The sequence below is a fragment of the Epinephelus fuscoguttatus genome, linkage group LG23, assembly GCF_011397635.1.
Source record: "Epinephelus fuscoguttatus linkage group LG23, E.fuscoguttatus.final_Chr_v1".
Lineage (NCBI taxonomy): Eukaryota > Metazoa > Chordata > Actinopteri > Perciformes > Serranidae > Epinephelus > Epinephelus fuscoguttatus.
This window is the reverse complement of record NC_064774.1, coordinates 16,690,749-16,718,467: the sequence shown is the minus strand read 5'-3', so window position 1 is coordinate 16,718,467 and position 27,719 is coordinate 16,690,749. Positions and strand designations below refer to the sequence as shown.

At 40.2% G+C, this 27,719-nt stretch overlaps 2 protein-coding genes and 1 long non-coding RNA gene across 17 annotated transcripts; 1 reads left to right on the top strand and 2 right to left on the bottom strand.

Moving 5' to 3' along the window:
- Nucleotides 1-2,796: 2,796 nt before the first annotated feature.
- Nucleotides 2,797-10,555, top strand: LOC125883932 (cerebellin-1-like). 15 transcript variants are annotated; one of them, XM_049568582.1, is made up of 5 exons: nt 2,797-3,020; nt 9,137-9,346; nt 9,410-9,453; nt 9,649-9,780; nt 10,023-10,555. In XM_049568582.1, exons 1-5 carry the CDS (start codon nt 2,824-2,826, stop codon nt 10,301-10,303), a joined length of 864 nt encoding a protein of 287 aa, XP_049424539.1. In that variant the 5' UTR covers nt 2,797-2,823; the 3' UTR covers nt 10,304-10,555. The 15 variants fall into 15 exon arrangements, 14 of the variants coding, with proteins under 14 accessions (XP_049424539.1, XP_049424548.1, XP_049424552.1 ...); XM_049568588.1 differs by lacking the exon at nt 2,797-3,020 and adding an exon at nt 5,591-5,854 and having other exon boundaries at nt 9,284-9,346; XM_049568591.1 differs by lacking the exon at nt 9,137-9,346 and having other exon boundaries at nt 9,347-9,453.
- A 3,966-nt stretch (nt 10,556-14,521) lies between these two features.
- Nucleotides 14,522-15,567, bottom strand: LOC125883862 (complement C1q-like protein 3). The gene is made up of 3 exons (XM_049568471.1): nt 15,327-15,567; nt 14,971-15,102; nt 14,522-14,802 (listed from the first exon to the last, which is right to left on the bottom strand). The coding sequence occupies exons 1-3, from the start codon at nt 15,544-15,546 to the stop codon at nt 14,522-14,524; spliced, it is 633 nt and encodes a 210-aa protein (XP_049424428.1). The 5' UTR covers nt 15,547-15,567.
- A 4,195-nt stretch (nt 15,568-19,762) lies between these two features.
- Nucleotides 19,763-23,128, bottom strand: LOC125884196 (uncharacterized). Its single transcript, XR_007448669.1, has 3 exons — nt 22,856-23,128; nt 22,372-22,540; nt 19,763-22,197 (listed from the first exon to the last, which is right to left on the bottom strand). It is a non-coding gene; the product is annotated as an uncharacterized LOC125884196 (long non-coding RNA).
- Between the last annotated feature and the right edge of the window lie 4,591 nt (nt 23,129-27,719).

The following is a 27,719-nucleotide window of genomic DNA, read 5'->3' as shown; positions in this document are numbered from 1 at the left end:
GGGCCGTTGATCATAGAATATAAAGTCTGAGAATTACATAAGTCTTCTTTATTTGTTGCTTCATTCAGTTCTGTACAATTGCAACTGCAAAATTGCCTGTTTGGAAAGTAAAAAAAAAAACAAAACAAAAAAAAACAAAGACGATACTACTGCCTCCAACATATTGTTCTGTTGTAGGTGTTCAGACTGCTGGTGTTTAGTCTGCTTATGTCTGTTTGTGTGGACTGTGTCAGTTTTATCACCATGTTTTCATTGTTTTATGTTTTTATGATATAATTGATTGTTACCATGGAGATAATAAAGTTGAATTACAATCTTGACCTTGATTGGAGTTTGTTGTTAGTGATGGCCAAATGAGGCCTCATGAACCACTGTCTTTATTTTCTGACACCACCAGATGGCGCTGTCTGTTCAACAAAGGTTTGAAAGCAAGTCATGTGGACCTATTGACTTATTATTTTGATGCCATTAATATCTGTGCTATGCAGTGTTAGGAAGGCCAGCCTATTTATATTGTTTTACTTATTGATGTAGTTTCAACACCGGGTGTGCAACCCTTAAAGGCCTAATTTGTATTTATTATTATTATTATTATTATTATTATGATGACAAAATAATAATGATAAATACACACAATAGGAGTTATAATGTTAATGGGCATCCAGTCAGTTAGCTGGTCAGTAGCACCTTGGCTTTAATATTAACACATGCACATGACACAACAGCTAGCTTTTCTCATTCCAATTCAAACAGAGGACAGTGGTACTGACGACCTGTAACGTTTCCTAGCTAGAAAAAACGTCAGCTAACTCCTACCTGACAACATAAACAGTGACCTACGATTAAATGCAGCAAAAATGAGGACCGGTAATGATAATAATGTGTTGGTATTGAGTGGTAGAAGTTAAGAAATCTGTATTTTTGTTGTTAATATATTACGTTGCAACCAAGTATTGTATGGTTTTGACACTTTTCTAGCTTGTTAAAAGGGACATACAGAAAAAAAAATTAAAAATACAAAAAATCTCTCAAATTTTAGGGGTGCTGGGATTCAATGTAGGGATGCTTCAGCACCCCCAAAAATGGGCTATAATCGCCTATGCAGCTCACAAGGTTCACTGGCAAAACAACTGTCTTACACTAAACACGTTTTCCAAACAAATATAACATGCTAACGTTATTAGCACAAGTCTTTTATCCCTTCAGCTATTGGGCTACTAAACTTAGATGGTAATTAGTTTATCAAATGTCCTGACAGCATAGAAAGGATTAAGGACTCTTTTTTTAGGGGTGCTGGGATTCAATTTAGGGGTGCTTAATCAAATTATATTGTTATTATAATTATAATTATAATTGTTATAATTATATTATATTGTAATTTATGGCTTAATCAAAAAACAAAACAAAACAAAACAAAATAATAATTTACAGTACACCTGAATCATCTGCTAAATGGCTGCTTAGTTAATGCTAAGCTGCACCCGTCCATAATTTAACAAGACAAACCAGTTAGTTGAGGGTGAAATGCTAGTGAAACATAATGGCCATAAGTGCTTATTCATGGCACTTTAGGCCACCCTACACATTATTACAGTCCCAGTTTTATATAAAACTCAAACTTATACAATATATATTCAGTAGGGAAGTCCCTGCTCCATCTGTTTTGCAGCTAAGAGGTCTTTGGCGTCAAATATGTTGAAGACATCTGGTGTAATACAACAGGCCTACTTATTTCGGAGGAACACCATCCACACTGGATATATCACAAAGAAAGGGTTGATAAGGACGGAAGGTCTTTATTCTTATGCTTTTATGGTTGAATAATAAAGATAAACATAATTTCAACACTGATAGCTGCACTTTTCAAAAGAAAAAGCTGATGTGAGCAATATCTACAGTAAATTGATGTATTACTGGTGTCAGCTATCATGATATTAACTTATTATTGATAATAAATGTAGTTCCAGGGTATTATGAACGAACAATAACAAAAAACAAGCCATAAAATGAGGCAAAGGTTCATTGATTTTTACTCCTGTTTCCTTGTTGGAGAATGTCAAAACAAGTCTGTTGACATTGACACGTCAGGGAAACAGACACAGACTAACAGATTCGGATCTTGTTTTATTTTGTGAATATATTCAGAATTGATCGTTGCTTTGTGTTATCAAGACAGCTCAAATATCTTGCTAAAGAAAGGCAGGGGATCAATTTGAATGATTGGAGTGATACTTAATTTATATCTTAAATAAAGCACTTTGAATAGCCAGGTTGTTTAAAGGTGTTGTAGAGTCACAGTGTTAACAGAAGGTAATTTAAAATACCATGCAACATTCATTTCCATACACTGTATAAAACATAGGTAATGTGTGAAAATGTACAAAGACAAATGTGCATGTATATTGTATGTTGATAATGATTCTCTCTTTAATTCATTGATTGACATGCAGTATAGTTGAGCGTGTGACTCAGTGTAATTTAAACTGTTTCCTAAACATTTAAACCGGATTATGTCTCCTTTCATTCACATCAGACTGATGTTACTGTGCGTACAGCTCATGAGTGGCTTCATTTGATAGAGGGAATGCCACAAATAAAAGTGTTTAATCTTTGATCCCCACCCTCACTGTTAATGAAATTAGTTTGTTAATTAATGTTATTTCCTCATTGCTCGTCCACTGATCTTAAAAACAACATGATAAAGCCATGTATCAAATGGGAGGTTAAAAATTAACAGGTCATCTTTGAAGACCATAAAAGCAGCCAGAGGGATCACATCAGTCAGAGTTTAGCTGACTCAACGATCTTGAATCAACTTGGAAGATGCATTTCGCCATTTCATTATTTGTTTTGCTGTCCAGCAGCCTGATTTTGGCCCAGGATGATGGTAACGCCATCACAGAAAAACCTGATGAAACACAATCATGTCAACCTGACATGTGTGATCTCCTGATGGCATTCGGTGCCATGAAAGAAAAGATTGCAGTTATGGAAACCAGGCTGAAGAACAGTGAAAGCAGGCTGAATAGCAGTGAAACCAGGCTGAGGAACAGTGAAAGCCAGCTTCTGGAACTGAGGAACAAAGGTAAAGTGAAACTGTGTTTAATGATGGATGACACACAATAACTTGAGTAGGAACAAAACAAGTCCTACCAACTAAACAACAAAAGATGGAAGTAGCAGGAGAGAACATGTCTCCTCACAGACAAGTTTCATTCATGTGGTCGCTAAAAGTCTCTTCATGAGACTCTGGAAATACTTTACAAAATAACGTGATCAGCATGTTTTGTTTTACACAGAAAGAACCAAGGTGATATTCAGTGCAGCAACAGGAGGAGGAAATAATCACATTGGACCGTTCAACACAGACAAAACTTTAATCTTCAGAACAGTGATAACAAACATCGGCAATGCCTACAGTCCACACACAGGTAATACTCACAGTCACCTGCATCAAGTACCACCTGCTGTGCTGAAACATCACAAAAAATAGACATACTGCCTTCCTGTCATGTGATCTACATGTTTAAGAAGACACTGAAACAATCAATTTGAGGAGGACAAAAATTACAGACTCAATTTTGAGTTATTTGGTTGGAAGTTACAAAATAAAATAAAGTGCTGACGACTACTAATGATTCATGATGTGACCACCACCCTGTTGTCTCCACAGGTATCTTTGTTGCCCCTGTTGCAGGTGTTTATTACTTCACCATCTTTTTTCATGCTGGAGGACATGAACGGGCAGGGTTGCTACTCTACAAGAACAATCAACTCATGATTATGACCAGTGATCACCGAACAGAAGGTGACACAGCTGATAATGGAGGAAACGCAGCGTTCCTGCAGCTGCAGCCAGGAGACCATGTGTATGTGGTCTTGGCTGCAAACTCACATGTTTGGGGATCCAGCTACCACACAACCTTCAGTGGATTCTTGGTCACTCAAATGTGAGAATCAGTGTGTATCTCTGTATCTATGAATATCTCAGTTTGGTTGAAAAACATGGAAGAAAAGACGATACTACTGCCCCCAAATTATTGTTTGGTCGGAGGTGTTTACAGACTGCTGGTGTTTAGTCTGTTTATGTCTCTGTTGGTGTGGACTGTGTCAGTTTGATCACCATGGTTTTTGTTTTGTTTTATGTTTTTATGATATAGCTGATTGCTACCATGGAGATAATAAAGTTGAATTCTGATCTTGACCTTGGGTGAAGTTTGTTGTTTTCTGCCAGACACTGAAAATAAATATTGTGCAGGAGGAAGATGAACTTCAGTAGAAGCATATGTAGACTGAATAGTGGTTGGCCCAGATTTAAGCAAAACGCTGTGAACTGACACTGAGATAGAAACTTCGCTAACACTTTACTTGAAGGTATCTACTACTGGTAATGTCATCCTGGTTAATGACAAGTTGTGATGATAAGGACATCCCAAACAAATTTAATGTCAACTTGTCATGATCAATAATCTTTCCTGAAAATTTCATCAAAATCCGTTCAGAACTTTGAGTTATTTTGCTGAAAAACAGACCAACGCCAGCGAAAACATAACCTCCTTGGCAGAGGTAATAATAATACCTGCTTCAGAAAAAGCTGATGTGAGCAATATCTACAGTAAATTGATGTATTACTGGTGTCAGCTATCATGATATTAACTTATTACTGATAGTAAATGCAGTTGCAGGGTATTATGAACGAACAATAACAAAAAACAAGCCATAAAATGAGGCAAAGGTTCATTGATTTTTACTCCTGTTTCCTTGTTGGAGAATGTCAAAACAAGTCTGTTGACATTGACACGTCAGGGAAACAGACACAGCCTATCTAACAGATTTGGATCTTGTTTTATTTTGTGAATATTTTCAGAATTGATCATTGCTTTGTGTTATCAAGACAGCTGAAATATCTTGCTTAAGAAAGTGGCCACGCGATCAATTTGAATGACTGGAGTGATACTTAATTATTAACTCCTCATGTGTGCTTCTTTACATTCTTCTGTATTTCCTTTATATCGAGTCCCTCTTTCTTTTATGTCTTAATAAAGCACTTTGAATAGCCAGGTTGTTTAAAGGTGTTGTAGAGTCACACAGTGTTAACAGAAGGTAATTTAAAATACCATGCAACATTCATTTCCATACACTGTATAAAACATAGGTAATGTGTGAAAATGTACAAAGACAAATGTGCATGTATATTGTATGTTGATAATGATTCTCTCTTTAATTCATTGATTGACATGCAGTATAGTTGAGCGTGTGACTCAGTGTAATTTAAACTTTTTCCTAAACATTTAAACCGGATTATGTCTCCTTTCATTCACATCAGACTGATGTTACTGTGCGTACAGCTCATGAGTGGCTTCATTTGATAGAGGAATGCCACAAATAAAAGTGTTTAATCTTTGATCCCCACCCTCACTGTTAATGAAATTAGTTTGTTAATTAATGTTATTTCCTCATTGCTCGTCCACTGATCTTAAAAACAACATGATAAAGCCATGTATCAAATGGGAGGTTAAAAATTAACAGGTCATCTTTGAAGACCATAAAAGCAGCCAGAGGGATCACATCAGTCAGAGCTTAGCTGACTCAAAGATCTTGAATCAACTTGGAAGATGAATTGTGCCGTTTCATTGTTTGTTTTGCTGTCCAGCAGCTTGATTTTGGCCCAGGATGATGGTAACGCCATCACAGAAAAACCTGATGAAACACGATCATGTCAACCTGACATGTGTGATCTCCTGATGGCATTCGGTGCCATGAAAGAAAAGATTGCAGTTATGGAAACCAGGCTGGAGGACAGCGAAACCAGGCTGAGGAACAGTGAAACCAGGCTGAAGGACAGTGAAAGCAGGCTGAAGGACAGCGAAAGCAGGCTGAAGGACAGCGAAACCAGGCTGAAGGACAGTGAAAGCAGGCTGAAGGACAGTGAAAGCAGGCTGAGGAACAGTGAAACCAGGCTGAAGAACAGTGAAAGCAGGCTGAATAGCAGTGAAAGCAGGCTGAGGAACAGTGAAAACCAGCTTCTGGAACTGAGGAACAAAGGTAAAGTGAAACTGTGTTTAATGATGGATGACACACAATAACTTGAGTAGGAACAAAACAAGTCCTACCAACTAAACAACAAAAGATGGAAGTAGCAGGAGAGAACATGTCTCCTCACAGACAAGTTTCATTCACATGGTCGCTAAAAGTCTCTTCATGAGACTCTGGAAATACTTTACAAAATAACGTGATCAGCATGTTTTGTTTTACACAGAAAGAACCAAGGTGATATTCAGTGCAGCAACAGGAGGTGATCAAGCAATTGGACCGTTCAACACAGACAAAACTTTAATCTTCAGAACAGTGATAACAAACATCGGTGATGCCTACAGTCCACACACAGGTAATACTCACAGTCACCTGCATCAAGTACCACCTGCTGTGCTGAAACATCACAAAAAATAGACATACTGCCTTCCTGTCATGTGATCTACATGTTTAAGAAGACACTGAAACAATCAATTTGAGGAGGACAAAAATTACAGACTCAATTTTGGGTTATTTGGTTGGAAGTTACAAAATAAAATAAAGTGCTGATGACTACTAATGATTCATGATGTGACCACCACCCTGTTGTCTCCACAGGTATCTTTGTTGCCCCTGTTGCAGGTGTTTATTACTTCACCATCTTTTTTCATGCTGGAGGACATGAACGGGCAGGGTTGCTACTCTACAAGAACAATCAACTCATGATTGCGACCAGTGATCACCCAACAGGAGCTGATGGAGCTGATAATGGAGGAAACGCAGCATTCCTGCAGCTGCAGCCGGGAGACCAGGTGTATGTGGTCTTGCCTGTAAACTCACATGTTTGGGGAACCAGCCACACAACCTTCAGTGGATTCTTGGTCACTCAAATGTGAGAATCAGTGTGTATCTCTGTATCTATGTATATCTCAGTTTGGTTGAAAAACATGGAAGAAAAGACGATACTACTGCCCCCAAATTATTGTTTGGTCGGAGGTGTTTACAGACTGCTGGTGTTTAGTCTGCTTATGTCTCTGTTGGTGTGGACTGTGTCAGTTTGATCACCATGGTTTTTTTTGTTTTATGTTTTTATGATATAGCTGATTGCTACCATGGAGATAATAAAGTTGAATTCTGATCTTGACCTTGGGTGAATTTTGTTGTTTTCTGCCAGACACTGAAAATAAATATTGTGCCGGAGGAAGATGAACTTCAGTAGAAGCATATGTAGACTGAATAGTGGTTGGCCCAGATTTAAGCAAAACGCTGTGAACTGACACTGAGATAGAAACTTCACTAACACTTTACTTGAAGGTATCTACTACTGGTAATGTCATCCTGGTTAATGACAAGTTGTTATGATAAGGACATCCCAAACAAATTTAATGTCGGGTGGCACGGTGGAGTGGTGATTAGCACTGTCGCCTTACAGCAAGAGGGTTGCCAGTTCGATCCCGGGTGCGGGAGTCCTTCTGTGCGGAGTTTGCATGTTCTCCCCGTGTCAGCGTGGGTTCTCTCTGGGCACTCCGGCTTCCTCCCACAGTCCAAAGACATGCAGATTGGGGACTAGGTTAATTGATAACTCTAAATTGACCATAGGTGTGAATGTGAGCGTGAATGGTTGTCTGTCTCTATGTGTCAGCCCTGCGATAGTCTGGCGACCTGTCCAGGGTGTACCCTGCCTCTTGCCCGAGGTCAGCTGGGATAGGCTCCAGCCCCCCCGCAACCCTCAAGAGGATGAAGCGGTTAGAAATTTAATGTCAACTTGTCATGATCAATAACCTTTCCTGAAAATTTCATCAAAATCCGTTCAGTGCTTTGAGTTATTTTGCTGAAAAACAGACCAACGCCAGCGAAAACATAACCTCCTTGGCGGAGGTAATAATAATACCTGCTTCAGAAAAAGCTGATGTGAGCAATATCGACAGTAAATTGATGTATTACTGGTGTCAGCTATCATGATATTAACTTATTACTGATAGTAAATGCAGTTGCAGGGTATTATGAACGAACAATAACAAAAAACAAGCCATAAAATGAGGCAAAGGTTCACTGATTTTTACTCCTGTTTCCTTGTTGGAGAATGTCAAAACAAGTCTGTTGACATTGACACGTCAGGGAAACAGACACAGCCTATCTAACAGATTTGGATCTTGTTTTATTTTGTGAATATTTTCAGAATTGATCATTGCTTTGTGTTATCAAGACAGCTGAAATATCTTGCTTAAGAAAGTGGCCACGCGATCAATTTGAATGACTGGAGTGATACTTAATTATTAACTCCTCATGTGTGCTTCTTTACATTCTTCTGTATTTCCTTTATATCGAGTCCCTCTTTCTTTTATGTCTTAATAAAGCACTTTGAATAGCCAGGTTGTTTAAAGGTGTTGTAGAGTCACACAGTGTTAACAGAAGGTAATTTAAATATCATGCAACATTCCTTTCCATATACTGTATAAAACATAGGTAATGTGTGAAAATGTACAAAGACAAATGTGCATGTATATTGTATGTTGATAATGATTCTCTCTTTAATTCATTGATTGACATGCAGTATAGTTGAGCGTGTGACTCAGTGTAATTTAAACTGTTTCCTAAACATTTAAACCGGATTATGTCTCCTTTCATTCACATCAGACTGATGTTACTGTGCGTACAGCTCATGAGTGGCTTCATTTGATAGAGGGAATGCCACAAATAAAAGTGTTTAATCTTTGATCCCCACCCTCACTGTTCATGAAATTAGTTTGTTAATTAATGTAATTTCCTCATTGCTCGTCCATTGATCTTAAAAACAACATGATAAAGCCATGTATCAAATGGGAGGTTAAAAATTAACAGGTCATCTTTGAAGACCATAAAAGCAGCCAGAGGGATCACATCAGTCAGAGCTTAGCTGACTCAAAGATCTTGAATCAACTTGGAAGATGAATTGTGCCGTTTCATTATTTGTTTTGCTGTCCAGCAGCCTGATTTTGGCCCAGGATGATGGTAACGCCATCACAGAAAAACCTGATGAAACACGATCATGTCAGCCTGACATGTGTGATCTCCTGATGGCATTCGGTGCCATGAAAGAAAAGATTGCAGTTATGGAAACCAGGCTGGAGGGCAGCGAAACCAGGCTGAGGAACAGTGAAACCAGGCTGAAGGACAGTGAAAGCAGGCTGAAGGACAGTGAAAGCAGGCTGAAGGACAGCGAAAGCAGGCTGAAGGACAGTGAAAGCAGGCTGAAGGACAGCGAAAGCAGGCTGAAGGACAGCGAAAGCAGGCTGAAGGACAGTGAAACCAGGCTGAAGAACAGTGAAAGCAGGCTGAATAGCAGTGAAAGCAGGCTGAGGAACAGTGAAACCAGGCTGAAGAACAGTGAAAGCAGGCTGAAGAACAGTGAAAGCAGGCTGAGGAACAGTGAAAACCAGCTTCTGGAACTGAGGAACAAAGGTAAAGTGAAACTGTGTTTAATGATGGATGACACACAATAACTTGAGTAGGAACAAAACAAGTCCTACCAACTAAACAACAAAAGATGGAAGTAGCAGGAGAGAATGTGTCTCCTCACAGACAAGTTTCATTCACATGGTTAGTAAAAGTCTCTTCATGAGAAATAACATGATCAGCATGTTTTGTTTTACACAGAAAGAACCAAGGTGATATTCAGTGCAGCAACAGGAGCAGGAGGAAAACACATTGGACCGTTCAACACAAACAAAACTTTAATCTATAGAACAGTGATAACAAACATCGGTGATGCCTACAGTCCACACACAGGTAATACTCACAGTCACCTGCATCAAGTACCACCTGCTGTGCTGAAACATCACGAAAAATAGACATACTGCCTTCCTGTCATGTGATCTACATGTTTAAGAAGACACTGAAACAATCAATTTGAGGAGGACAAAAATTACAGATTCAGTTTTGAGTTATTTGGTTGGAAGTTACAAAATAAAATAAAGTGCTGATGACTGCTGATGATTGATGATGTGACCACCACCCTGTTGTCTCCACAGGTATCTTTGTTGCCCCTGTTGCAGGTGTTTATTACTTCACCATCTTTTTTCATGCTGGAGGACATGAACGGGCAGGGTTGCTACTCTACAAGAACAATCAACTCATGATTGTGACCGGTGATCACCGAACAGAAGCTGACACAGCTGATAATGGAGGAAACGCAGCGTTCCTGCAGCTGCAGCCAGGAGACCATGTGTATGTGGTCTTGGCTGCAAACTCACATGTTTGGGGAACCAACCACCACACAACCTTCAGTGGATTCTTGGTCACGCAAATGTAAGAATCAATGTATCTCTGTATCTATGTATATCTCAGTTTGGTTGAAAAACATGGAAGAAAAGACGATACTACTGCCCCCAAATTATTGTTTGGTCGGAGGTGTTTACAGACTGCTGGTGTTTAGTCTGTTTATGTCTCTGTTGGTGTGGACTGTGTCAGTTTGATCACCATGTTTTGTTTTTTTTTTGTTTTATGTTTTTATGATATAGCTGATTGCTACCATGGAGATAATAAAGTTGAATTCTGATCTTGACCTTGGGTGAAGTTTGTTGATTTCTGCCAGACACTGAAAATAAATATTGTGCCGGAGGAAGATGAACTTCAGTAGAAGCATATGTAGACTGAATAGTGGTTGGCCCAGATTTAAGCAAAACGCTGTGAACTGACACTGAGATAGAAACTTCGCTAACACTTTACTTGACGGTATCTACTAATGGTAATGTCATCCTGGTTAATGACAAGTTGTTATGATAAGGATATCCAAAACAAATTTAATGTCGGGTAGCACGGTGGTGTGGTGATTAGCACTGTCGCCTTACAGCAAGAGGGTTGCCAGTTCGATCCCGGGCATGGGAGCCCTTCTGTGCGGAGTTTGCATGTTCTCCCCGTGTCAGCGTGGGTTCTCTCCGGGCACTCCGGCTTCCTCCCACAGTCCAAAGACATGCAGATTGGGGACTAGGTTAATTGATAACTCTAAATTGACCATAGGTGTGAATGTGAGCGTGAATGGTTGTCTGTCTCTATGTGTCAGCCCTGCGATAGTCTGGCGACCTGTCCAGGGTGTACCCTGCCTCTCGCCCGAGGTCAGCTGGGATAGGCTCCAGCCCCCCCGCGACCCTCAAGAGGATGAAGCGGTTAGAAATTTAATGTCAACTTGTCATGATCAATAACCTTTCCTGAAAATTTCATCAAAATCCATTCAGTGCTTTGAGTTATTTTGCTGAAAAACAGACCAACGCCGGCGAAAACATAACCTCCTTGGCGGAGGTAATAATAATACCTGCTTCAGAAAAAGCTGATTTGAGCAATATCTGCAGTAAATTGATGTATTACTGGTGTCAGCTATCATGATATTAACTTATTACTGATAGTAAATGCAGTTGCAGGGTATTATGAACGAACAATAACAAAAAACAAGCCGTAAAATGAGGCAAAGGTTCACTGATTTTTACTCCTGTTTCCTTGTTGGAGAATGTCAAAACAAGTCTGTTGACATTGTTATTCAGAACTGGAGCTTCAGAGTTACTTTTTACAATTCATTGTATTCATGTTTAGTTCTGCTGCTGTGCTTTGTGGGTTTCCAGCCTCCAATGTACCTCCAACCACTCAGATGGTTATGTCAGACAGACACAGACTAACAGATTCAGATCTTGTTTTATTTTGTGAATATATTCAGAACCAATTGTTGCTTTGTGTTATCAAGACAGCTCAAATATCTTGCTTAAGAAAGTGGTTAGGGGATGGATTTGAATGATTGGAGTGATACTTAATTTTACTCTTTTCATGTGTGCTTCTTTACATTCTTCTGTATTTCCTTTATATCAAGTCCCTCTTTCTTTTATGTCTTAATAAAGCACTTCGAATAGCCAGATTGTTTAAGAAAAACAATATAGTGAATTGTAGAATGTGGCAGTGACAGAAAGGATAACGTTGAGGGCACAGTTCTGGATAACAGTGTCAATGGACTTGTCTCAACATTTTCTAACAAGGAAACGGGAGTAAAAATCAGTGAACCCTTGCCTCATTTTACAGCTTGTTTCTGACCCTGTTAATCAATCTAACCCAGGAACTGTGTTTATCAGTAACGTAGTAGCTGACACTGGTAATTTATTCATTTATTGCTGGTATTGCTGATTTCACCTTTTTCTTTAGAGAAGTTCAGGTATCACTGTTAAAAGTAAAGAGCTCATCTTTATTACTCAGCCATTAAATCATAAAAAATAAAGTGCTCCTGTCTTTATCAACCCTTTCTTTGTGATTTATTCATATATTACAACATATCAGACTGTGTCAATGATAGAATGATAAAGTCGCAGACTTATTTTCAAGGACCATTGTCCTTTGATCGTAATTTAACTTTATTAACTCCATGGGATAAAAAGAAAGTGATAAAACTGCCACAGTCCAAAACAAAAAAAGGAGATATAAGCAGTGTAAACACAAGCAATTCAGCACAAGATTTCATTCCATTGTTTTGCTGATGACATCCAGATTTACCTGCCACTAAGGTCTTTAAGCAAGGACGCAATGCAACCTCTACTGGATTGTTTGAGTGATGTCAAATATTGGTTGAGCTCTAATTTCTTCAGTCTCAATGAGTCCAAGACAGAGGTTATCCTGTTTGGAGGCCACATGTCCCGACGCAGCTCCGTAGATTTCCTGGTCCCCCTGAACCCCAACATTTGTTCCTCTAAAGAATCTCAGGGTGGCTTTTGACAGCCAATTCAAATTTGACAAACAGATCAGTGCTGTTGTCAAAACTAGCTTTTTCCAGCTATGTCTTTTAGCCAAAACCAAGCCCTATTTCTCAGCTGCAGACTTTGAAAGGGTGATCCATGCCTTCATAACCACCAGATTAGACTATTGTAACTCCCTTTATGTTGGCCTGGATCAGTCCTCCCTCAACCGTCTACAGCTCATCCAGAACGCTGCTGCTCGCCTCCTCACAGGCAAGAAAAAGCACGACCACATCACGCCAGTTTTAGCCTCCCTCCACTGGCTCCTGGTCTATTTTCGTATTGATTTTAAACTTACTTTTAATCCACCACACCCCAACCAGAACCTTAAGGTCTTCGGACCAACTACTGTTGGTGGTGCCAAAAACCAGACTAAAGTCTCGAGGTGACGGAGCCTTCGCAGCGGCTGCCCCCAGGCTCTGGAACAGCCTCCCCCTTCCCATTTGATCTTCCCAGTCCCTAGAGACTTTTAAATCCTCCCATAAAACCTCTCTCTTCCACCTGCTGTATCATTCAGCCTGAGCACGATGATCTCAGGTTTTCTTGCTTTTTTAATGTTTTCACTGTTTGCTCTGTTTTCTTATCGTTGTTTTCTACATCTATTCTATTTTTATTATTGTTGTTTTAACTCTGTACCCACCTATGTGCAGCACTTTGGCCGACTGCCGTCATTTTCAATGTGTTCTAGAAATAAATCTTGACTTGACTGTTCTAATTCCGAAGCTGTCAAATACTTTGTCAGTGATTTCAGCGTCAAGCACCAATGCCAAAAGCCACCTTTCCAGGTGGTACGATACGCTGTCAGTTGGCTGGACAGTACCTGTCATGGCAGTATGACACGCTGGTTGGAAATGCTGCCAGTAACGACCTAATATAACTAGCTGGAAAGTCCGTAAAGGGCAGGTGGAGGGTTTGGTGGATGGGTCCAACAAACCCTAGACTTTTACCCAGGAACCTTGTTGACGTCCTGGCATTTGTTGCAGTGTCCTGTAATGTCAACAGCAGACGCAGGAGGATACCTAGCATGTCATACGTAGATCTGAAATTCCACTGACAATATGCAGCAATTTGTGATGACATGGGATGAGAACATGATGAGCAATCTGTAAAAACCCACGACTAACATTGTGCTGGGGGCAGCTGTATCTGCTTTTTGTTTACTTTCCGACCAAACTGCCAATTTTGCAGCGTAAAGAACCAAAAGAAGCAACGATTAAAGAAGACTAATGTAATTACCCAACCCGCTCTCACTCCAAAGTCGTTGAAATCTGGTGCTTGGCCAGTGACTTCCAGTGTCAGATACTTACGAAAAAAGCTGTCCTTTCACATCAGCATGATACACAGCTGATTGCCGTTATAATTTGACAGGGCCCAGCGGTGCCAGGGGGAGACCTGGCAGGACGACAATGGAGGCCAGGGTTGGCTTCCTGTAAGACTGTAAAGCCAAACCCTGTTCTTTTATCATACACCGAACCACGTGCATGTTAGCTAAACATAACCATGTGTGTTTGTTGTTGAAGGACAACCAACACACCCAGGGTACCTTTCATGTTGTATCTGGATGTGGAAAGCCCATGACCACATGCTGATATGTGACGAGGTCGGAGTGAGAATGTGTTGAATTTTCAGACTCTTAATTTTATGATTCACAGCCTTGTGTTTCATGAGATTTTAAAATATAATGCTTATCTGTTTTTATGTTGTGATCTCAGATTTTTAAATTCATCTTCAAGCACATATGAATAAACAGAGTGTACCAGGTCTCACATTTGAGCAACCAGAAAGCCACTAAAGGTTGTGTGGTAGTCAGTTCCCCAAACATGTGAGCCTTTATCCATGAGCACATACACCTGGTCTCCTAGCTGCAGCTGCATGAACACTGCGTTTCCTCCATTATCAGCTCCGTCAGCGTTTGTCTGGTGGTCGTTTGTCGTGAGCATGTGTTGCTTGTTCTTAAAGAGCCACAGCCTCGAGTGGAGGAATCCTTGAGCGTGGTAGAAGATGGTAAAGTAATAAACACCTGCCACAGGTGCAACGAAAACACCTGTGGACAACAACGTCACATCACAAATCATCATTCTACTGCTTTTCATCCAAATAAAATAAAACTGAGTCTGTTTTTCAAAGTGATTTGCAGGGTGTTTTGTCCAATGTCTAAGTTAGCAGACAGGAAGGCAGGGTGTCAAATAAACCTGGTGACTGTGAGTATTACCTGTGTGTGGACTGTAGGCATCACCGATGTTTGTTATCACTGTTCTGTAGATTAAAGTTGTGTTTTTGTTGAAGGGTCCAATGTCATTATATCCTCCTCCTGTTGCTGCACTGAATATCACCTTGGTTCTTTCTGTGTAAAACAAAACATGCTGATGTTTCTCATGAAGAGACTTTTAGCGACCATGTGAATGAAACTTGTCTGTGAGGAGACACGTTCTCTCCTGCTACTTCCATCTTTTTCCTGTTTAGTTGGTAGGACTTGTTTTGTTTCAGCTCATGTAATCGTGTGTATTCCATCATTAAGCACAAAATGCTTTCTTAATTATTTAATATAATCTTTCAATTGCACTTTACCTTTGATCCTCAGGTCCCGAATCTGGTTTTCGCTGTCCTCCAGCCTGATTTTCATAACTGCAATCTTTTCTTTCATGGCAGTGAATGCCGTCAGGAGATCACACATGTCAGGTTGACATGTTCGTGTTTCATCAGGTTTTTCTGTGATGGCGTTACCATCATCCTGGGCCAAAATCAAGCTGCTGGACAGCAAAACAAACAATGAAATGGCGAAATTCATCTTCCAAGTTGATTCAAGATCGTTGAGTCAGCTAAACTCTGACTGATGTGATCCCTCTGGCTGCTTTTATGGTCTTCAAAGATGACCTGTTAATTTTTAACCTCCCATTTGATACATGGCTTTATCATGTTGTTTTTAAGATCAGTGGACGAGCAATGAGGAAATAACATTAATTAATAAACTAATTTCATGAACAGTGAGGGTGGGGATCAAAGATTAAACACTTTTATTTGTGGCATTCCCTCTATCAAATGAAGCCACTCATGAGCTGTACGCACAGTAACAGTCTGATGTGAATGAAAGGAGACATAATCCGGTTTAAATGTACAGCTCGGTTTAAATTATGTAGATACCTTTTCAGTGTCTGGCAGAAAACAACAAACTTCACCCATGGTAGCAATCAGCTATATCATAAAAACAAAAAAAAAAACAAAAAACATGGTGATCAAACTGACACAGTCCACACCAGCAGAGACATAAACAGACTAAACACCAGCAGTCTGTAAACACCTCCAACCAAACAATAATTTGGGGGCAGTAGTATCGTCTTTTCTTCCATGTTTTTCAACCAAACTGAGATATTCATAGATACAGAGATACACACTGATACAGAGATATACATCAGTTTTCACATTTGCGTGACCAAGAATCCACTGAAGGTTGTGTGGCTGGTTCCCCAAACGTGAGTTTGCAGCCAAGACCATATACACCTGGTCTCCTGGCTGCAACTGCAGGAACGCAGCGTTTCCTCCATTATCAGCTTCTTCACCTTCTGTTGGGTGATCACTGGTCGCAATCATGAGTTGATTGTTCTTAGCAACCCTGCCCGTTCATGTCCTTCAGCATGAAAAGATGGTGAAGTAATAAACACCTGCAACAGGGGCAACAAAGATACCTGTGGAGACAACAGGGTGGTGGTCACACTTTTCAAAATTTTACAAATGAGAAGTCACGTCATGAATCATCAGTAGTCGTCAGCACTTTACTTTATTTTGTAACTTCCAACCATATAACCCAAAGATGAATCTGCATTCCCACCTCTTAAATGTATCATTTCAGTGAGTTCTTAAACATCTAGATGACATTTCTGCACAGCAGGTGGTACTTGATGCAGAGTATTACCTGTGTATGGATTGTAGGCATCAGCGATGTTTGTTACTTTCTACTGCGCCACAGCGCCACTATAGCAGCTGGGAGGTGTATTGCACATTGGTAGTAAGAGGCAATGAATGTCTTGGTCCAAGGTTAGAGCCTCTTACTACCAATGTGCAATACACCTCCCAGCTGCTATAGTGGCGCTGTGGCGCAGGAGAGAGCTGGTGCACTCATTCATTTCAGGATGGAGAAAATTTCAGACATCATGTTTATTGAACAATAACGGATATACAAACACATGGCAACCCCCCGTACACCTTCCTAACATCTGTGCCTATGAGGTGAACGCATTACATGTTTGATTTGAACGTTTATGGAGATGTGAATCGGTCTAGACCGGGAACCCCCAAATGAAAAATGGGGTTCGTTTTCAAGACTTGGTCCAAGGCTAGGTCCAAACCATTTATAGCGTTCATTTTCTCCATATACCGGTCCCTGGCATCTTAACATCTTTTCCCTCGCTTTCTCCACTCCATGCAACTCAACTACTGCGTTTGTTTACTGCTGCCCGTAGCCATCAACATGGCGGCGACGTCCATGGTGACGTCACTGCGCCCATTCCCTATTGGGTTACTTGAACCACGTAGTGTAAAGTAGGCTTTAGTCTGTTTTCGCTGTCCTCCAGGCTGGTTTCCATAACTGCAATTTTTTCTTTCATGGTATCGAATGCCACCAGGAGGCTTTATCATGTTGTTTTTAAGATCAGTGGACGAGCAATGAGGAAATTACATTAATAAATAAACTAATTTCATTAACAGTGAGGGTGGGGATCAGTGATTGAACACTTTTATTTGTGGCATTCCCTCTATCAAATGAAGCCACTCATGAGCTGTACGCACAGTAACATCAGTCTGATGTGAATGAAAGGAGACATAATCCGGTTTAAATGTTTAGGAAAAAGTTTAAATTACACTGAGTCACACGCTCAGCTATACTGCATGTCAATCAATGAATTAAAGGGAGAATCATTAACATACAATATACATGCACATTTGTCTTTGTACATTTTCACACATTACCTATGTTTTATACAGTGTATGGAAATGAATTTTGCATGATATTTAAATTACCTTCTGTTAACACTGTGTGCTTCTACAACACCTTTTACCATGATTTGTTCTGTTATTGCACTTGCTGAATGATTTTGTGACATTACTGTTTTGTGTTTTTCACCCTTAGATGACAATAAAAGCCTTCCTTAACTGTGACACTTGAGAAAGGTTTGATTTCTCCTCCAGCCTGTCCATCACAAGCTGCTGCAGTGCTGGACAACCATGCCTGCTCAAAGCTAATTTTCAAAAGCAGATCCATTTCTCAACTCATTACTTCCAATCAAACAATGAATCAGAAAACAAAGGTATAAAAAAAATCACAGGACTGTGGCAGCAGGTTCTCACTCCCAACTTGTCAAATATGGCACCTTAGTCAGTGACCCCACTGTTCAAAATCTGATGCTTAGGGTACCCCTGTAGCGTCAGTTTTGGACTCTCAGGGTCAGCAGGTCACTTTCTGTTCGATACATGCACAGTGCATTGTTAAAATAAACTCAGGAAAATGTAGGTTGTGTAATGAAAACTACTTTACTTTGGCGTCCTCATCCTCACTCAACATATTTTGATGCTTCCGTAAAAGCCATCACAAAGATGACACAGAGGGCATGCATGCTTGGGTCTAAGAAGGTTAAAGTTTATGTATTTTTCATACATCACATATTTAATAGATAGTTCAACATTTTGGGAAATTTGGAAAGTGTATTCCCTTTCTTACTGAGTGTTGGATGAGAAAATTGAAACCACTCTCATATTTGTATGGTAAATATGAGGCCACATCCAGCAGACAGTTAGCTTAGCTTAGCATAAAGACAGGAAGAAACAGCTAACCTGGCGGTGTCTGAACAAAACCCACCTACCATCAAAACGTACTTCCCAAAATTCAAACTAGTTCATTAAAGGTTCAGCTTGTAATTCAGGAGAAAGATAGTAGATTGTTGAGTCTCATTCTCAGGGCGTCAAATGTATGTAGCTACCATGATGTTACCCACTGGTTTGTGGACTGCGGTTCCGAAGCCCAGAGTTTGGCATTGTGGCCGTCACCATCTTGGTTTTTTTAAGAGCCACAGGTGACTATATTTGGACGCAAGAGTGGAGCTGTGGAGGAGTGACGGGTGGATCTGACATCCACGCCCTTGAATATGTGTAACCTTAAGCCTTCGTACACTGGGGTCACCGAAGCTTCACTGGGGGTCACACAGTTGGCGTAAATCTCAGGATTTCACTCATTTTTATTCAGAAAATGAAATTTTTTTTTTTTTTTAAGTTTAGATTATTAAACTTAATAAACACAGTAAAAAGCTGAATACAGCCTATATCCACAGCACCTTTAATGTCTGCTAAACTGCCTCATCCTGCTTCAGAAAAGTAGTTGGAAATGGCCAAAAGTCAGGGAGAAAAAACCCACAAACCTTGTCAACAAAAATGAATGATTGTTGAAAATTAAAATATATAATGAAAAATATTGCAAAAATTCATCTCTGATGCAATATTCACAGGATTAATCTGCTGAAACACAAACTTATTGCATTCATATTGCAGTAGTGTAATACAGTTTATCAGCGGTTCAGAACTATTATGCATTGAATACAATGTGAAACATCTCTAAAATATGTCACTTCGTTAGAGGTTGTTAGTTCACTAGCCCCCTCTGAAGTTGTCATAAGTGTTGAAATTAGCTCTGGTGACCAAAACTATTTTTTATACCGGGCTGTAAACATGTGAAGTTGGGCATTTTAACATGTGGGTCTGTGGGGATTAACTCTGTTTTGGAGCCAGCCTCAAGTGGCCATTAGAGGAACTGCAGTTTATGTCACTTCTGCATTCTCAGCCTCAGAGGTTGCTGCTTGCGTCCAAATACCACCCCAAACTGGTCAGTATCAAGCTGTGGTCTGGCATCTTCTCTCTTTTGCTTTGTCAGAACATTAAGGAACCCAAGCTGGGCCAGTTTTGTCGAATATCTGTCAAACATAAATATGCCATAAAACCAAAAACAATGAGCTGACAGATGATTGATTGATGCAGCTGTAAGCCATTTATTTGATTATAAACAAAAGCAAAACAAACAGGATTCTAATACAGCTTCACAACAGATCCTGTCATGGAGAATAGATGAATAGATACACACACATACATATGTAGAGAACATTAGTTTCACAATAAGAGGATTATACAGAGTGATAGAATTGACCTCATCATGAAAAAGGATACCAAACAGTTTAACACAGGTGTAGATATTGACAGGTGACATGTGTCCATTAATATTTAAACCATGTGCATTTGCCAATAAAAACATTAAAGTAGCGGAGGACTTTTATTTTGACAAAATGAAGGGCATTTACACCAACCTCAGCTGAGGGGTATTCCAGAAAGCGGGTTATGTGAAAACTCAGAGTAAGTTAATCCTGAGATGAGGGAAACTCTGAGTTATCCGTTCCAGAAAGAGAGGTAACTGAAACTCTGAGTCAGTCACCATGGTAACAGACTCTGTGAACATAACCTGCTCGCTGACAGGTTTTCTTCAATAAACCCTGAGTTTTCCTCTGTCTCCTCCCTCTTACACGCTGTTTCATTTCCTCATTCATTCAGTCCGTGTCAAAGCTTGTATCGAAGCGCATTAATTAGCAGAGATTTACCGTCTGTCACAGTCTAAATCCTGCTGGATATTAGTTTGTTTCTCAGGACTGTCTTACGTTAGGCTACTGAATTTATGCACATCAATCACTTCTTTGGACATCAGTTTTTGTCTTTCCATTCAAATATTACACAGCGAGAATTCACCCTCAGCTCAGAATCAAACCTCTGTCCTTTTTATATTTATTATTTTTTATAACACTGCACAAGGATCAGACTGTCAGTCTGTTAGAGCAGCTCCCAAATGTTTATTGCTCATAATGTGTAGGTCTAATTATTTAAATTTTAAAAATCAGTATGAAGCTTTAGACACGTAGTATCAATGACTAATGATCTCTATCACTGACGTCATTGGTTGGACTGATGGAACATAATTCCTATAGCCTAATATTGGGGATTATGTGTTAATATTTCTGAGTGAGCAATGGTGCAGCATTTCAGTGTCTTTAAGTTTACTACATTTGTAGCTGAAATAAAGTCACTGAATGCTGTTGAGTCAAGAAACAAATAGATATGCAACATTTTCAAATCTACTGTATTTTAACCTCAACGTCTTTTCAAGTGCAAATCACCAAACATATTATTACTGGGTCAGACTGTGAGTTTACAGTCATGTCTTTATGTCTTTGATCTATAGCCTAGCCTATATGTTTTAAATCTTCTGCCTCCTGTGTTTTTCCCCATCAGATTATATCTGAACAAATATATTATTATATATTATTAATATAATGTAATGTATCTACAGCCTGATACACAGTCAGATTCCACCACTTTAGCTTCATTAAGGAAATGTAAGTCTGATAAATGATGAATAAACTTTTTTATTAACTTTATGGTTAACTTATTTACACTTTCCTCGCTCTGACTCAGGCTCTTCTTTTAAAGATAAACGTGCACCGTCTGCTACTGATGGCTTTTTATTGTCGGCTTAGCTCAGAGTGAACATACTCAGAGTTGACTGAACTAACTCAAATCAGCTGTTCTGGAACCCGTAACTCAGAGTTTCCCATCTCAGGGTAAATCAACTCAGAGTTCAGGGTTACACTCAGAGTTTGTTGAACCTCCTACCTGGAACACCCCTCTGGACACTGATGTTGTTAGATGTTGATATTTGAATGAATTTAGGTTGTGATGTCAGGTGACCAAAATTCAATGTCAGGACAATTTCATGTAGAATACTGAGGACAGGTGGCGTTGATATTTGGTTGGTTTCAAGGTGTGTCGTTAAGTAACGCAAATCTTCCAAAAGTCTCATGCCAACGTCATCTTGACATAAAATAGCGAACGTTAGTCATGAGGTGTGGAGACCAAAACCCAACATAGTAGACAATAGTATGAATTGAACTCATCAGGAAAAAGGACACCAAACAGTTTTATATACACAACTGAACTCTAAACTTTGAGGTAAGGTGACGATAAGTTTTAAGAAACAAATCAGTTAAAAGTAAAAAAAGCTTTAGCTAGATTTTGCCTGTTCTAAGCGGTTTCTCATGCAGGCATGCAGGGTCCAGCTGTCCAGTCTGGCATTTGGTTGAAGTACCTCTCAAAATGGACAGGAAGGCACTGATTGACAACCACATCACAAGCCACGATCACATGTTGTACGTTTTGCATGAGACTTGTAACTCTGCCGTTGTTGTCGACTGTGAGATCATACACCAGCAAGCGAAAGGAGCTCATGCATAAGTTACCTGGTTGAGGAGGCAAAATGGGGTAGCCACCGCCATTGCAGATGTACGCGACACTTCCCACATCCCAGCCCTCGATGAAGGACTGCCTGGGTCTGTGGCTGAGTCCGTACTTCCATATGTAGCTGTATAATGAGATCAGTGTTTTTACTGCAAAGTAAATGGCTGTGATAGAATACACAGTAGACACAGAATTTTAAAATTCCTGTTAAAGTATGTGTGACTGTAATGTACATTAGTATGTAGATATAATTAGTGGCCATTTTACAGTCAGCTTATTGACTCAATGTTTTACTCACTTTTGCCAGTCAAGCCATGATGATCTGTCAAAGGGTTCTTGGATGATGTGTCTCTGAACAAATTTGTTGTACGCATTGTTGTCAGGGTTCCACAGACAAGGCTGATTGTTCCCATCAACAACGGAAAGAGTGAGCACAACGGCGATCAGCAGAACGATGTTCATCTTGTCTAAAGTGGAAGTAACAGAGTTTTGGAACAACATAAAACTGTGACCATAATTACTGCACACATTATGTTTTGAGGTTATTTTTAAGTAGTCAAGTTACTGTGTTATTTATTAATGGGTACATTATTTATATTTAGGAAGTAATAGATTCAGCATTGTGTTCCTTTGGTTATGAGCTAATTGGTTCCTGCCTGCCCTTATTTTGGGGGGACAGGTATGAGTGATACACAACAGAGACTGAGTGCCTCATGCTTAACAGTAAACAGGAGTTGCTACCGCCATCACCACCACTTTTTGTTAGCAATGAGTTTTCTCACCTGCTCTGATCAGCCGGCCTCTGTACTGTAAATGTTGCTGTGTTCGTCTGGAGGAAAGCAGTATTAGCTGATGTTGACGCTTCTGACAGACGTCTAGAAATCTCCCCTTTTAAACCTCCTCTGGTCTTGTGAACATTTGATCACAACCAATCAGCAAAAAAATAAATGAAAAAAGCATAGCCTCCCTTTTACCATACATGCCTGTGGCTATTACTGGATAAAGTGATGCGTGTGTATGTGGCAGCACACAACAAATGTGATGATATTCCTGTGAATAAGGAAGTGTGGGTCTTGAGTTCATGCAAACAAATGCAGAACTGCAACTTGATCTGAACCAACTGCAGTCACATGACACATTGTTTGGGTTTGGGAGCATGTTACAGTCCTGGAGGATTACTAATGTGCACCTCCTCCTGTACTGCCTTAATATGCACATTCAGCACATCCAATGCATCAAAACATTGTTTTCTAGTTGGAGCCGCGCCTCGTTTTCAAACTGTATGGTTTGGCTAAAATGAACAATGACAGCAATATAGTCCACGATGAGCAGCGCTAAAATCAACCTGCGTAGTTGTCCCTCCATTGTGACATTAGAAAGTGTCACATTCATCTTGCAAGTGTACTCTTCTTCAACGTTTTGTTTACTTCCTGGATTTTTCCCACATGGAAATTCTGACCAATCAAGAGCAGCTTTCCCGCACAAGACATTTGATCTGGTCCGCTTGTAAATGCTGCCGTGAGAACACAAACCAACTCTGGGCAATTATGCAACTTTGTAACAAAACTAATCCCTGATTCAGACCGAAGCAAGACAACTCTAGGTCTGAGAGCACCCTTAGGCCTCATTTACACCGCAAGCGATGCATTTGCAAAGCGGTCGTGAAGCAGTCCATGAGCGTAGTGGCAGCACACGTGTATTTATACCAAAACCGAACAGACACGTCGCGCAGCAGCCGCTGCTGTTCCATCAAAACACAAATTTACCTGTGTTGTGACCTCTCTCGACCACCGCAGATGTCGATTAAATACAGCGACCATTCGCTCGCGGAAAAATCGGCGTCTCTTCTATTTTCGAGCTTGCTTGAGAAAGCAGGGCGACTCGAGCAGCACGTAGAACAGATGTGGTGTGAATGCTTTAACCTGTTAGCATGCTCGCCGAAATGAAAACGCGAGTAAACAGTGACTGTTAGCGAACGCATTGCTTGCGGCAAGCTGGGGCCTTAGAATGCCAAATGTGCTAGGTCTAGTGCTGGTGAGTTGGCACAGATGAGACCTGATACGACATAAGGACAAGCTCAGGGTCCTCGTAAGTGCATAATAATCACTAGTCCTATTTCTGCCTCTAAAACAAGCTACACATATCACCGTCAGTTGTATTCAAGGACATTGGTTCCCAGCGTTTTTGGCTTGTGATCCTTTATAGCCAAGTGTCATAAGAATTAGTTTGTAATGACCTTTAATGCAAATAGAGACCGGAGCCGAAATATCAAAGTTTAACAGAATTTATTATCTTGTACAAGAGGAGCGTTTCACAGTGCAACATACAAGATGAGGTTACAGAGAAAAGGCTCCCTGAGGAGCGTCTACTGCAAGCTTTTACACAGTATATTTGGGCGTTGGAGTTTGGGGGTTTCAGTTCCCCTAATCTATCAAGTACATACTTCATAGATAACAATGGTTGTCAGTTGGTGTGACATCTTGTCTCATGGTCCTCCGGGTGACCTTGTCCTTGTCCTGCCTCTGACCCTCTGTTTCTCTCGCTTCCTCTTACATATATAATGACAGACTTCCCTTTGCTCCTAACCACCTGCTGATCTTGCAGTTGGTATAGCATTAAACAGGAAATTCTAACACTTGCACAACACAATGGTATGTTTACATCTTGTGATCATAATTTTTATAACACCAAGCAATTTCTAATCATGATGTCTACAAACTGTAGCAATTTGTCCAAAGAATAATATTCCCTTCACAGATTATTTCATTTCAATATATTTAGGGGCTATAGGGACTCTCTCCTAACTTTAATCATCTCGCCATCCCTCAGATTTATCTTGCAAATTTAGATCCCCAGGTTGGGAAGCAGAGTCCGAAAACATCTTAACATATTCACCTCCTTTCACCACTACGTCGGTACAACACTGCGAACTGACTTTTTTTTCCCCCCTTCAACAACAAACACACAAGGTTGGGTTTAGGCAACAAAAGGAAGTGGTTAGGGTTAGGAAAAAGGAACAGGTAGCGAACACTGCACTCTCGGGTGACAGTCAGGGTTTGTTGGACCCATCCACCACCACCTTCGTCCTTATCCTGCCGTGTTTCCCCCTGATGTCGTTAAACTATAACACCAACCGGCTGCATATCATGCCAACGTTAAAGGATGCCTTTTTTCGCTGGTTTCTGATGGCGCAAGTCACTGCCCGACATTGGATATGGACTAATTTGGAGTGAGGCTGTGCTCAGGTATCTGAGTCATGATTCTGTGAGTCTGATTCTGCGTGCCCTGTTCCTGTCTTGTCTTGGCTGTGTCCCATTGCCACATTTTCTTCAATAATTCTTGGTCAAACAGCTCTCTAAAGGCTCTGATGAAAACGAAAAATGCAGTATGTCGAACCTGTTCTGAAAATTTTAATGACTTATTATACTGTATTTTCACCCTTTGGCTAGTGAGGCAGTGAGGAGAAAGTTCAGTTGCATCAACAGCAGCTCAGCAGTTCCTTTTACTGTCCCTTCAGGTCAGCCAGAGTTCAGTGGCACAACAGTGAGCCAGTCAGTCTTCATATTTACACCTTTAACTTCATGGACACTGTTTGTCTCGTAGACAATGTGGAGACTGTGTATATGGAGTATTTGAGGGTTTGTTCTATTTACCCCATGAGTAGCCTAAAATTTTGGTCTTCCTGATCCAGCTCAAGACAATATGGTCTCACCCCATTTATCTTGGTAGAGAGGCATCTTAAGATCAGATATTCAGTCTCAAAAAAGTCTAACTTGCAAAGATGCACTGAAGACAGATGGATAGGAGGTGGTTTGAGACATACATGTAAACTTTAGTAGTAGTAGGATTTATACTGGTGCGGCGGGCCCTACGCATGTGGCCTACGCTGTTGTGAGCATTCATACTTGTGATGGTGTGTCTGTGTCACTCTGCAGTTACACCTCCAAAACACTAGTCAGCGGCAAGGGTTTCTGTGAAGTGCTGTAAAGTTTAGTTGATTCAAAATACACATTAAACCAGGGTTGCCAACTTTGGTCAGAGGGCCGGAGTGAGATTTTACCTTGTGATATGTGTTATATCTGCTTGTGCGTGCGTGGTCATGAACATACGTGGACACGGCGGCACTTTTTTTTTTCCAAAAGAGTTAATATGCACGTGGGGCAAACAGAAGAAATGAGTGTACGTTTACAGATTCATATCTATAGGCCTAAGCCCCACATACGTCCATGGACGCTCTGTTTTATGGCACAGATCAAGGTCAGTTTCATCAATTTGATGGTAGTATTGATCATCTGCTTAAAAAAATCCAGTAATATGTCCTGGTGTGACAAAAAGAAAGATTTCAAGGGGGGTTCTCCCAAGAAAATTTTAAAAATTCACACGGCAAAATCCTATTTTCATGCAATTTCATACGGAAATAGATAATAGATAGACAAGTGCATTGCATTAGCCTACCTCATCATGTTCTTGTGTTCGCCAATTAGAACTACTCTCCTCTTCTTGCATCGTTTTTTCTTAAAGAAATTCAGCAGACTCATCTACCAAAAAGTTTTTCATCATAAGTGTGTTTGTTATTCAGGCAGGGCACATGGATTCACAACACCGTTGAATGTAAATTCGTCGGCAATTTGCTTACCTTGGTACAATTCCGACCAGCAACGTATCGACGACAGGCGACTTACACACTATTTACTTTGTAAGCCAATAGGCAACGAGTGTAGGAGACTAGGTGAAGGATGAAGTAGCATGAAGTTCAGGGTAGCCCCACGAGACCTACACTTTCCTGAGAACAGTATGCGGTCCGGTCAAGCCAAACAATGGGCTGGACATAAAAAAAAAAAAAAAAAGGACTCGGCGTGACAGTGGAATACGTGTCATTTTGCATAGACCAAATGAGTCAAACAGGAAGTTGGGCGCAGAAAAGACGAGAGTATCCGGTCAATTTTCAAAGTAAAACACCCATGAAAACTCGGATCGTATTTCACATTGCTACATCAACATGACGTTAAAGTGGAACGTCAAAGTTCCCAGTGGGCATTTACGTCCAGCACAGGACGGAGCAAGTCCGCGGCGCAGCCGAATCCGGCATGAGATTTCTTAAACAGGCACGAGAGAGTGACATTGATGGTGAAAGAGTGACAGTCACGCAAGATGTGTGAGAGTTGGCAACCCGGCATTAAACATGGCTTAATAGAGACAATTTTAATTTTTTTATACATCAGTAGTTCTCAATGTATTAGCCTAACTCAGAGTGTACCAATTGAACCAACTGACCCAACAGTAAGACACAAGACACAGCATGGCTCAAATTTTGTACATGTTTACTTTGGGATTCTGTATAACAATAAAGTCATCAAATAGTAAACAGATATGCAACATCATGCAAGAAACATTTAAATAAAAATGAAAGCCCCCAAAAGCTATGTTAAGGTGACATTTTTGAACATCCCTAAACTACATGCAGCTAATACCAATTTAAATTAAAAAAAAAAAAATTAAATTAAAGTTTAACCATTTATACAAACAACTCCCAAAATAGGGAGGCTACTGTCAAAGTCCTTAAGATCTGTGTGCTTTGTTGTACTTGCTTGTGGCCTTTTTTGAGGCCTTGATGATTTCTGGGGAGGGCTCCCACATGAAGCAGGA